The 13,381-nt window shown below is 46.6% G+C and overlaps 1 protein-coding gene across 4 annotated transcripts in view; it reads right to left on the minus strand.

Moving 5' to 3' along the window:
- The window catches only part of IQGAP2 (IQ motif containing GTPase activating protein 2), a 1,048,054-nt gene that overhangs the window by 354,303 nt on the left and 680,370 nt on the right, over window positions 1-13,381 (minus strand). For all 4 annotated transcript variants that reach the window (XM_085632282.1, XM_085632281.1, XM_085632284.1 and 1 more), the window contains one exon: window positions 8,602-8,726. In XM_085632282.1, coding sequence (XP_085488408.1) covers window positions 8,602-8,726 — 125 coding nt within the window. The remainder of the gene's footprint in view (window positions 1-8,601; window positions 8,727-13,381) is intronic.

Genomic DNA, 13,381 nt, shown 5'->3' on the forward strand with positions numbered 1-13,381 from the left:
CCTATCCTCCTTAAGCAGTTTCTCTGAACCTGGCTAGCGAATCACATTGGGATCTGTCATATCTCCCAAACAAAGCCAAAGAACTTGAAACCTTCATATAAGATGCTGATGTTCCGCACATCTTTTCAGTAAGAGCATTGAGCTGCTTACTCTCTGTCAGGTGGAACCAAAGAAGAGGAAGAAGCAGCAGAGTGTGATTTGAAATGAAATTAAAAAAACATTTATATAGCGCGATAGCTACCCTGAGGCATCCCAGTGCTCTAGACGGATGCAGACAGAAGGAGGGATCAGCAATTCGAGGTATTAGTTAAATAGTGATGTTTTTAGAAGTTTGTGGAAGGGTAGGAGATTGGGCGCCGTCCGCAAGCGGAGGGGGATAGCATTCCAAAGCTTGGCAGAGTTGTAGGAAAAAGAGCGACCACCGCATCTGGCTTTTTTTATTCTGGGCAGTCGGGCAAGGGAAGAGGATGCGGAGCGGAGGAGCCTGTTGGGCTGGTAGGGGATTATCAAGGGCTGGCTGATTAGAGAGCCGGTCTTCCAAAAAGCCTTGTGCGCAATGCACATGGGCCTTAAATTGGATTCTCTCCTTGATCGGTAGCCAGTGAGGGCTCCTTAGCCCTGGGGCTGCGGACTGTTGGTGGGGGATCTGGAAGAGCATGCGCGCTGCAGTTTTGGATGATTTGGAGTTTGCCTATGGTGGCTTGCGGGTCCCTAGATACAGTGTATTCCCATAATCCAAACGGGAGAGGATAAGAGCCTGCACCATGATTTTCTTTGCTTGGAACGGGAGGAGGGAGAGGATCTTGCGTAGCATCATCAGCAGTCTGTAGCAGGTGGCAGAGAGTTTCATCGCTTGGTGGTTAAAGCTGAGGGAGCGGTCCAGCCATATGCCAAGGCTTTTGATCTGGTCTTTGGGAACTGGGGCGGGGCCAAGGCATTTCGGCCAAAGTTGCTCCTAGCTAAGAGAGGGGGATTTTCCGAGAAACATAAGCTCGGTTTTGTCCCCATTGAGTTTTAGGCAAGCGAGTTCCATCCATTTGGCCACCTTCTTGAGACAGCTTTCAAGGTTACTAGGTGTTTTTTCGGGGTGGTTTAATGCCACCACAAGCTGAGTGTCATCAGCGTAGATGATGATTTTTATGCCAAATGGAAGGACAATCTCTGCTAGGAGCCGCATGTAAATATTAAAAGGTGTGGGGCTCAGGGAAGAGCCCTGAGGCACACCACAACTGAGGAGCATCCGTTTAGAGACAACATCGCCTTCAAAGACTTGGAAGGATCGTTCGCCTAGGAAGGATTGTAACCAGGTGAAGGCATTGCCAGATACACCCAGATCCCCAAGTCTGCGGATCAGGGTGTCGTGGTTTACAGTGTCGAAAGCGGCACTGAGATCGAGCAGAATAATTGCTGCAGAGCCTCCTTGATCCAATATCTTTCTTGCCTCCTCCATTACAGCAAGGAGGGCAGTTTCAGTACCGTGTTGGGGACGGAAGCCTGTTTGAGAAGGATGGAGTAGGTTGTTGGTTTCTAGAAACTCTAACAACGCTGAGTTGATGTGTTTTTCCAGGATCTTACTCAGCCAAGGGGTAGGGAGATCGGGAAATAGTTACTCAGGTTGTTATCATCAAGATTTGGCTTTTTTAAAAGGGCCTTTACCATGGCACACTTCCCTGCCGGGGCGACCACTCCAGCAGAGATGGAGGCGTTCAACAGGTCGAGAACTGTTGGTAGGATGTTTCCTTTGACTGGTAGGAGGGCGCGTGGGGGCGCTGGGGCTAAGGGGGAGCCCGACTTTACCCGGTGCATGATGGAGTCTAAGGATGCAAGGTCCGGGGGACTAGTTCCAGTGTGGCTTGGATTCCCGGTCCTGAACAGTTAGTGTGTTCGGCCTGGATATGGGTAAAAGTAGAGTATATGTTTTGCACTTTCTGGTGGAAGAACTCCGCCAGGTTGTTACACCGGGTTAGAGCGTCGTCAGTGGTTGGTAGCTTCTGGGGTAGTTTTGAGAGGATTTTAGCAATTCTGAAAATTTCCTTGGGGGAGTTCGAAGCTGCCCTGATTTTTTCCTCGTAGAAGGCGGCTTGGGCGAGTTTAATTTCATTTTCAGATTTGCTAGAGACTGCATAGGTCTGTCTCCATTTCCTCTCTAATCTTTTACAATGTTGTTTGAGCTCCCGTAATTTAGGGGAGTACCAGGGAGATGTCTTTGCTATGTATTTTTTGTGGGTGTGCCTTATGGGGAGCACATCGTCTAGGGAGTTCTGGATCCAGCAGTAAAAATTCTCGTTGGCTAAAATCGGGTCGGGGTCCCTGTTGGGTCTGGAGGTTTCAAGGGCTGTGGTCCAAAGTTCTTTAGGAAGCTTGGACCAGTTGCGATCCCGGCGTGAGGTTGGGTTGGAGGGAAGGGTGAAGTTTGGGACTTCCCAAGTCAGGGGAATGAGGAAGTGGTTAGACTAGGGAAGTGGAGAAGGGTCCCCAGATGTGAGATTGATGCAGTTGCTAAAGTAAGTGGCCTATAATATGGGTGGGTTTGCATACCAACTTCTTTAGCTGAAGTGAGGAAAGGCGAAGGTTTAGTTTGTTAGTGGTATGATCAGAAGTGTCTAGATGAATATTGAGATCCCCCAATACAGTGAAATTGGAGGGTGAGCACGCTAAATTAGCGATGGTTGTCGGGAGGGTATTAAGGAATTGACCGAGGGGTCCGGGTGGGCGATAGATAAGTAATCCAGAGAAGGTAGTAGTTGGGGAGAAGTCAATGGAGAAGAGGAGACTCTCACAATCTGATACCTGATCTGGAAAGATTCGGTAATTAAAGTGGTCTTTAAGAACGTTTGCCAAGCCTCCCCCCCCCCCCCCGCCTTCCTTACGGTCCTCTCGTTGCATAAGATAGCCAGAAAGGAGATTTTGAGCGAGGACCGGCTCGGACACATTATTAAGCCACGTTTCCGTCAGGAAAAGGGCATCAGGTTTGAGTTCCTCCAATAATAAAGCGATTTCCGTGGCATGCTTAGGGAATGGTCTGCAGTTTAGCTAAAACATCTTTATACTAGCATGATTTACAGGGGAGTTCTGTGCCTTAATAACCAGCCGGAATTTAAACCCACAGTGAGGACAGTCAGTGTGTTTAATTGCTACATTCCATATGTGGCGGCAGTTGTCAGATGACAGTTCCTGTTAGGTTGCGTAGGGTGTGTAGACTATAGGATCAGATGTGGGTCGTGGAGCTGACAGGGGTTCTGGCCCCTGGCCCCGTCTGGATGTGGATGGGCGCAGATAGGCTTGTCTTTGGCGCGCCGGCGGTGCACCCGCTTTGCGCGTCCGCTGCACGAAGCTTGTGGCATGTGGGCTAAGTAGTGAGAGATCTCCGCGCCTCCGGTCTCCTGCCCGCAGGTGGGATTGAAATGGTGCTGGATACTCCCTCCACTTAATCGGGACAACCCGTGGTGGACCGGGGAGCAGTGCGGTTCAGGAAGACAGGTAGGTGAAAGTGAAGTGCGGCGCAGTTAAAAGAGCAGTTCTGTAATTTGACAATTATTAAAAAACAGTTTCAAAGCAGTGCGAGGAGGAAAGTTTAAAATTAGCATCGCTTCAGCTTTCCTTCAGCCTGCGCACGTCTGCTGACTCTGTGGCTGCCACTATTACCGAATCAGGAGAAGAATCCGCTCTTAGGAACAGAAGGTCCTGATAAAGGGCCTTGTATTTCTTAAGGATTCGAGATGGGGCGGTTCTTAAAAATGCTGGAGTTAAAAATGCCTGCATTGCAAGATCTAATAGTCCAGGCACCAGTGGCAAAAGTGGTCTTGAGGCTGTACTATGATGCAGCGTTTCAAAGATCACAGATGAATTCATTGTAGTGTTAGGAATCTCTAAATTCAATTTTGTCACGACTTCTAATCAGGACATCACTGAAAGTTAAGAGATCATCCACTGGTGATTCTCTTGCTGGAGCTGTATCTGAGAGCATAGGAGAATAATCTCGCACTTAGAAACGAAAAGTTGTAAACCAAGAAGGGATCTCCTATGCCTGGATGATTCCGTTTAAGATCTTCTGTATCTTGGCCTGGTTGTAGATGATCTAGATCGATGACGGATAGGACTTCTTGACCTACGAAGTGATGGCTGCGGACTCTTATGTAGTGTGACTTTTAGAGGAACACTTAGGAGGTACAGATGGTGTGCCAGAGGAAAACCTTGGAGAAGGTGTTCGTCTCGGAGATGGCGTATGTGGTGTGACTCTTAAAGGAGCGGATGTGAATACTCAGTCAGAAGTAGGAGGCACGGGTCTTTTCCACAGACTTTCCAACCACCATTGGGGAGATATATACAGGTGACTGTGACCTGGATCTAGCAGGTGATAGAGGTATAGATTCCACAAACTCCACTGAGACACATTGGACCTCTGGTGATTTTGATTGAGGCCTTTCAGCAGCATGGGAAAGTGTCTGTCTCTCGACATCAATGAATGCTTCTCTTTCGACATTGTGGATTTTTTTTTCCATAGACCTCGAAGTCGACATTGACTACTGCTTGGACGTCGATGGATGTCTTGTAGATGTCAGCGGGGGCCCCAACAGTGATGTTTGCCTCAACGCCGTACTGTGAGACTTTGACGGCGATGATGAACACTGGCTGTCAAGGCCGACCTTGACGGGAATGGTTTTTTCCCAGTGCTGAGGAGTGTCTCGATGTCGACTGATGATGTCTCCTTGCCAGCGTTGCGACTCTTGATGACGAGCACTGGGTGTGTTACACTGTCGAGTGATGAGTCAACCCGACCTTTAAACAGTGGCTTCAACATCGAAGGTGAACATACCCATGTTTTTCTCTACAACATACCTCTTGATTTTGACCGGGACTGTGTTTATGTTTCTCACGTGATCTACCTCTGTAAGGGATCTTCGGGATGAGAGGAGGGCTGTTTGGAGGAAGACTGGTGTTCCCCAAGGCCTCTTGATGATCCAGATGATTATCTCTCTAGAAGGCAATGAAGTCTGATCTTCGTCCTGTCCTTGAGGGTGTGCCTGGAAATCTTCTGACAGTGAGGCAGGTGTCACGACGGTGGGAGTCTAGCAGGCAGACAATACAGACTGAGCAGGGATCAGTCTGAGCCGCCTTCTTCCCACAGGAAGCATACTTCATGAAGACTGAAGGCATATTCAGAGAAAATAAAAACAATCCTGTCAGAAAAAGTTTGTCAGTACTGGCTAGAACCATGTGAAACTTTAAAAAATGTTTTAGGAAGATTTTTCTGGTAATTCTTGTCCAAAAAGTACAGCTCAGTGCTCCAGGATTCTAACAGAGCCGGAAAAATGAACTGGACCTAACGGTCACCTGTAGGGCATGATGGGATAAAGGGGTGGCTGTGAGGTTCTTAAAAGCACAGTGCCAGTTTTATATATTATTCTTTTAATGGCAGCCTGTTAGATAACAATGTTTCATATTCCCTTTTCTTTTCAATAAAGGTTTGTAGCAGTCATTCTATGATTAGGTTATTATTAATAACATGTATTTAATTATGTAGCTTTTACAAAGAAAAGTAAATGTAATCTGGCCATTCTTTACCCTCTTTATAGGCTGCAATTATATATATATATATATATATATATATATCCTTTAACCTCCTTGGCTCTCTTCGCTGCTTGTGGCGCTCTTTGCAGCTGTGCGGTACCTTGCGGTTGAACCAAAACCGCCCAAATATTGCTCCAGCTCTTTCCAAAGAAAGAAAATAGGTCGCACTCAGGCACATTCATGGCTGAAATAACGAAATAAACATTGATTGAAGCTTTGAAATTGACTTGCCGGAGTGCGACCTATTTTCTTTCTTTGGAAAGAGCTGGAGCTATAGCTATAGCTATAGCTATATATATATATAGCTATATACATATATATATATATATATATATATCAGAAACACTTTCCCAACTCTTCCCGCTTCCCATCCGGCAAACAGCGAAGAGAGAGTCACGGACACCAGTTTTCTTCGTGGCAAAGTTAGGTCTTTATTTTAAGTTTGCAGCTTTCGACATGATAGCTGTTGTGTTTGCTCAACTCCGATCGTGGATCTAGCAATGCCTGGCCACACCTCCCAACCGAGAACAGAATCACCGGACACTCACCGTGGTTCGTGCGTCGCTGAAGGGTCCTCCGACCCCGCGTTGATCTCACTCCAAACAGCTTACGGTCCGATTGCTGCTTTTTTTTAAATACAGTACAAGAGAGCAAGCATACCCACTTGGGATTATGAAGGTGCACTACACTTACCAGAAGGCCGTGAGGACGGCCACGCCCACAGAGGCAGGTGATGTGGAATTCAAAAGCGCACCTTTTTTTGCAGCGCAAACTTGTCTAACCGCCACTGAAGAAGGGAAAGAGGAACTCCTGAAACGCGTTTGGCGAATATCTACACTGTTGCCTGTGATCTACTATTTACCTGCTGGCAAGTCTTCATTAAACCTGTTTGAACGATTTTCTTCCGGTGGCTGAACTTCTTGGGGCTAACCTGTAGTTTTGGATTTATAACGGCTGATGCCCAGCCGCGGAGTTCGGCCCGTTGCTTTGAAGGCAAACCCATGTAGGCGCCACGTCAAATGACGCCGTACTGAATGGGAGGAAGGTGACTGGTACTTTTTGCGGGGAAAGTGCTAGCTGGATGTTCAATTTGAAGACTGCAAAGCATGGCAGGGACTTGGGTAGTCCGGAGCACGAACCCACTTGGGCTAAACATTTTTTGAAATACAGTACAAGAGAGCAAGCATACCCACTTGGGATTACGAAGGTGCACTACACTTACCAGAAGGCCGTGAGGACGGCCACGCCCACAGAGGCAGGTGATGTGGAATTCAAAAGCGCACCTTTTTTTGCAGCGCAAACTTGTCTAACCGCCACTGAAGAAGGGAAAGAGGAACTCCTGAAACGCGTTTGGCGAATATCTACACTGTTGCCTTGATCTACTATTTACCTGCTGGCAAGTCTTCATTAAACCTGTTTGAACGATTTTCTTCCGGTGGCTGAACATATATATATATATATATATATATATATATATATATATATAAACACTTTCCCAACTCTTCCCATCCGGCAAACAGCGAAGAGAGAGTCACGGACACCAGTTTTCTTCGTGGCAAAGTCAGGTCTTTATTTTAAGTTTGCAGCTTTCGACATGATAGCTGTTGTGTTTGCTCAACTCCGATCGTGGAGCTAGCAATGCCTGGCCACACCTCCCAACCGAGAACAGAATCACCGGACACTCACCGTGGTTCGTGCGTCGCTGAAGGGTCCTCCGACCCCGCGTTGATCTCACTCCAAACAGCTTACGGTCCGATTGCTGCTGTCGGGGGTTGCCGCCAAAAAAATCCTTGCAAGATCCAAATTCGAATGTGGCTGTAGGCGGCTACCTCATCCAAGGAGGGGGTCCGTTGGCGGAATCAACCAACTTCCGCTATTCAATCAGAAACACTTTCCCAACTCTTCCCGCTTCCCATCCGGCAAACAGCGAAGAGAGAGTCACGGACACCAGTTTTCTTCGTGGCAAAGTTAGGTCTTTATTTTAAGTTTGCAGCTTTCGACATGATAGCTGTTGTGTTTGCTCAACTCCGATCGTGGAGCTAGCAATGCCTGGCCACACCTCCCAACCGAGAACAGAATCACCGGACACTCACCGTGGTTCGTGCGTCGCTGAAGGGTCCTCCGACCCCGCGTTGAACTCACTCCAAACGGCTTACGGTCCGATTGCTGCTGTCGGGGGTTGCCGCCAAAAAAATCCTTGCAAGATCCAAATTCGAATGTGGCTGTAGGCGGCTACCTCATCCAAGGAGGGGGTCCGTTGGCGGAATCAACCAACTTCTGCTATTCAATCAGAAACACTTTCCCAACTCTTCCCGCTTCCCATCCGGCAAACAGCGAAGAGAGAGTCACGGACACCAGTTTTCTTCGTGGCAAAGTGATATATATATATATAACTATGTACAGGGTTGGCACTTATATGTGCTCCGGGGTCTCCGCACGTGCGCCGGACAATTCAATGCTAATGACTACTGATGAGGATCCCCTGGAAGAAAAATGTTGTTCACATAGTTGAGATCTGATCTCTCACCCTAAGCATCCAGATAACCTATAAATGTATCTGGAGGCAATGTAAAAATGCTAAGAATAGCTACACATACTTATTTATAAATGTTATCCTCTTTGCATACTTAGAATGCTACTATTGCACCTTTTAACCACATGAATTATAAAGGTCAGAATAAAGTTCCTTTCATGTGCCTCAGACATCAGCAGTATTAATTCTTCGAAGAGAGTGCCACTATTTGGAAGCAAACCTCATGCCCCTCTGGCCACTCGCAACAGACCCACAGATTAATGAAGTTTCACAATTCAGATTCCTTAAAAGAATGAGGTATTCCTTGAAAATGCTACAAATTTGGAGTATCAAACTCAAGATCACAAAATGAGCTCTTTGGCTGTTATAGCGTCACTGCACATTAGAAGCAAGACTCTGGCGGCTGACTAGGAAACAACCTTCAACATTGAGAACACCCACTCAGAGACAGCAACAGAATAAGAGTAGACCACTAGGGAATTAAGAGCTTTACTCACTTTCTTGTTCCTCCATGGCCTCGTTATTTACAATATCCACACAATTCTGGACATCATTCCAGCTCAAGTAGCTTAGGCCCTGAGATAAGTTCTCCGCTTTAACAGACTGCAGTGTGGTTGCATAGCTGTTGGAAAAAAAGAGGAATGTATAAATTACATTTTGACTCCTGAATGGAATTTTCTAGGTACATATCCCACTACAAATTCAATCATGGCACAAGTGTCCTCCTCAGAGTTAGCAAAATTTTGGAATGCTATGTCACAAGTCCCATGTTGTCCAGTTCATGAATTATCATTGGTTGCCTCATGGACTCGAGAGCAGATTGAGTCGCAGTAAAAAATAATTTGAAAATTAGGGTGTAGTGGTCTGGCCCCACGTGTTCAGGTGATGAAGTAGACGTAGCTGAGATGATTTTATATAGTTTATTAGTCCATAAGTAGAAGTTACAGCAAGCTAGAACAAGCCCCACCAGGAGCAGCCTCCTAGCTGCTCAGCCCATCTTCCAACTGACCCAGTCACACACCAGGTACCCAAGCATTCCACTCATGTCACTCACACCAGCATTCTACATGGAACACTCACACTGGCTGAGCAGCTAGAGATAAGGTGAATGTGAACATAACAGCATAACATGAGAATACTACATATCCAATCCCTTTTATATTGAAAAAATAAAAGGAACAACAATAAAAGAAAACTATACACAACAATGTACAAAAGATGTAAATAGTCCATAAACCCTGGAATGAATGGTAAAACCACATCACGAGAGGGAAAACAGACACGCAAAGGAGGAAAGAAGGATGAAAGGATATAAACACACACTAACACCATCCTCCTCCTTTAATAGTGAACAAAGAAAAGTTAAATAGCTTAAGAAGAACTCACAGATACCAAGTGAGCACCAACTACATTGAAAGTAAAGGGGAAACGTACTCCAAGACTCCACACAATGGATGGACGACATCCTCAACTAAGGAGACTGTGGCCAAAACGCCACCCCTCATGTAAGGGACACTGACCCAAAACAGAAGCAGTGTAACACGTGGAGTTGCATGGGACTGACACCCAAGTGAAGCAGATAGTGTTGCATGGGACTGACACCCAAGAACTTGTGCAGCAAAAGCAGCACATACACACATACCGTCTAGGTGAAGCACAGGGTGACTTACACACACACATGACATAAAAAAAACACATGGTGAGGCACGGGGCGGCTTACACACACATGACAACATTGCATGGGACTGACACCCAAGAACATATGCTGCACGAGAACAACACAGGGGCAGCACAGTGTGGCACACGCACACATTACGTCAAGGTGAAGCACGGGGTGACTTACACACACTACATGACGACGTAAAAACACTGTACAAAACAATTACGATAAACGTGTAAATGGGACTAACACCCAAAACACACATCCAAAAGAAAGGATGTACATTAAACCCAAGTAGTGTAAGGGATGACGTAAAAAGAAATATATGTCCAACATGGTACGAGAACCAATGACTTGGAAATGGGGCTAAAACCCATACCAAAAATAACAAAGGTAAACACCCCTTAAACAGTTACAAAAAACGTGAAAAGAGATGTGGGACAAAGACCCACTCCCATCCCTTAGGCAGGGATACAACATCTGTAAAGAAAATAAGCATGAATAAGAGACCTGGGACTAGAACCCACTCCCATCCCTTAGAAAGGGATCAAATATCTGCAATGAGACATTTGAACACACTTTATGGATGCAATCCACACCGGTGAGTGAAGTCTCACCCGAAAGGACAACCTAGGAACAAATTCAAACAGTGGCCAACATTCAGTTATAGAACTCAGTAGTATTGATAATGTAACACCTATATTCAGAAGCATTTCCACTTTCAAAAGTCCACTGTTTGTAAGTTTATTGTATGCGGAACAAGTACTTTATGCCCCAATACACTTTACATACAATCCAGAAGGGAGTTTCGTCATACTACCAAAAGATGCAGCTTTCCAAACAGCAACGCTGCAAATCAGCCTAAACTTCCAAATGATAGTGCTGTGTGGTCAGAAAACAAGTGGATACGACGTCGGATTAAAATTTTCCCTTCCAGACAAACAGCGCTTGGGTGCAAGAGTGACTCACCCATCTGTTGAAGATACTGTACATTGAAGAGTACCTGAACCCACCATCAACCGTTGTAGTGGTAGTCCGTTAGACTTACGGTGGGTAGCAGTTGAAGCCGGTGTGTTGCAGTAAAAGCCTTGAGGGAAATGGAAGCGGTGAACACACTGCGGTGAAAAACGTGGTTGGCAATAAAGACTCCTGGGCACATAAGAAACAACGTTGAATGGCTGGAGCCTCCAGCCACAAGATGGAGGCACGCACAGGAGACGTAAGCAGAGTGGCTCATGGTGCGCTCCTGCTGAAAAACGTCCAAAGGCAGCTTTGAAGTCGGACATCACAAAGGGCTCTGGTCAGCAGGGAACGAAGACGTCATGAATAGCTTTGGAGCAGATCCACGCGCCACAGAGGACAGGGTTGAGTGCGCGAGCCGTTTGAGTTTTAAATGAAAGCACAACTGTTAATTACTGGCCTCGTAGTAGGGAAAACAAACACTGATAAAAACAAAGTTGAAAATACACTTTGCTCACCGTGTAGGTCTCCACACTTGCAGCAGGCAAAGAGAACCGGCGAAAACACCAAAGAGCCAGTAATTGAAAATTAAAACAGGACAAATGGGAACACACCGGTGCAGCGCTGGCAGGGAGAAGCGTTAAGCATGTCACACATCCAGTCCCTCAGAAAGGCAAAATCTTGCACCTTAACACAGTCACGAATGAGCCTTACTGACCGCACTGGAGGCAAAAACTGACATATCCACTGGTTACCTTAGTTAATGAGGCACTGTAGATATTTTCTGAGGCACTGTAGATATTTTCTGAGGCACTGTAGATATTTTCTGAGGCACTGTAGACTTTTGTTGTGGCTTTGTAGACCTTAGTAGAGGCGAAGAAGTAGGCAGCTTTGATGACTTATTACTAGGTGTTGAGATGACTTTACAGGACGCTTGGGCTAGGGCTGTCCGGTGTAGTGGACACTGGTGGGCCTGTGAGGCGTGCTTGACAGGTTTTTTTTCGTTTTGTTACTTGAATCTTGTTGCTTTTGTTGCTCTTCATGGGTACATGTAGTAGGTCCTTTCCTACACATGGTCCTGCTATACTCCACATCTTTAGTTGTCATGAGACTACCTTTAGTGCGTGAGATGAGCTCCAGGTCGTCGCCAAAAATGTAGTGGTCTGGCCCCACGTGTTTAGGTGATGAAGTAGACGTAGCTGAGATGATTTTATGTAGTTTATTAGTCCATAAGTAAATGTTACAGCAAGCTAGAACAAGCCCCACCAGGAGCAGCCTCCTAGCTGCTCAGCCCATCTTCCAACTGACCCAGTCACACACCAGGCACCCAAGCATTCCACTCATGCCACTCACACCAACCTTCTACATGGAACACTCACACTGGCTGAGCAGCTAGAGATAAGCTGAATGTGAACATAACAGCATAACAAACAAGTTACTTACCTTCGGTAATGATATATCTGTAAGAAACATTAGTTAGTGTTAGATTCCTTACCTTAGAATATCCCCAGGCGTCAGACTGGATCCGGAAAGTTTTCGCTAGCAGTACCCCTGCGCGTCAGTAGGTGGCGTCGTGCGTCTCCGCGTCCGTCGCATGCGCCAAGATTATGTCACTACTTAGGCACCACCCATGCGTGCCGACGTCGGTTCTGTACACTACTTTCCGCGCCAGGAACGCAGAGCCATGCAAGACACTGACCACTGGTGAATAAAACTAGGGCCCTAAAAGGGATAACCTTAATCCTAGAAATCAGTTCGCAGAACAGGGAGGATGGGTGGGGCGGGAAGGAATCTAACACTAACTAATGTTTCTTACAGATATAGTAACTTGTTCATCTGAAAGAAACACGTTAGTGTTAGATTCCTTACCTTAGAATAGATACCCCAGCAATACCAACCCCGGTGGTGAGTCTGCGAACTAAGATCACACCAGAAAATCCCAGAGAACAGAACGGCCAAAGAAGCTGTCTCTCCGGACTTGCCTGTCAAAGCATTAATGCTTGGTAAAGGTATGCAGTGAGGACCACGTAGCTGCCTGACAGATATCCTGCTAAGGGACTCCCCATCCCAGAGCGCTAGTGGCTGCTGTCGCCCGAGTAGAATGGGCACGCAGCCCCACAGGGGGCTCCTTTTTAGCCAAGAAGTAACAGGCTTTAATACATAGAACGACCCACCGAGAGATGGTTCGTTTATGCACAGCCCGACCTTTCTTGGCGCCCACGTAGCCAACAAAGACTTGATCATCCACCCAGAACTGTTGTGTGCGCTTCAGATATAACGAGAGTGCACGTTTTTGGTCCAGATGGTGGAGCCTCTCTTCCTCTTTCGAAGGAGGCGGAGGCGAAAAGAAGGTGGGCAAAGTGATGGTCTGCCCAATGTGGAAGGGTGTAACAACCTTGGGCAGAAAAGAAGGACGGGTCCTTAACACCACCTTGTCCGGATGAACAGAAAGGAAAGGAGGTTTCGAAGAAAGAGCCTGGAGCTCACTCACTCTCTGGCAGAGGTGATAGCAACCAGGAAAGCAGTCTTTTAGGTGAGAAGACGTAAGGGACAGTTGTGAAGCAGCTCAAAGGGAGTGCACATCAAATAAGTCAACACAAGATTCAAGTCCCACTGAGGCATTATAAAGGGGACCGGAGGGAACGTGTGTGTAATGC

The sequence above is a fragment of the Triturus cristatus genome, chromosome 2_1 (assembly GCF_964204655.1).
Source record: "Triturus cristatus chromosome 2_1, aTriCri1.1, whole genome shotgun sequence".
Taxonomy (NCBI): Eukaryota; Metazoa; Chordata; class Amphibia; order Caudata; family Salamandridae; genus Triturus; species Triturus cristatus.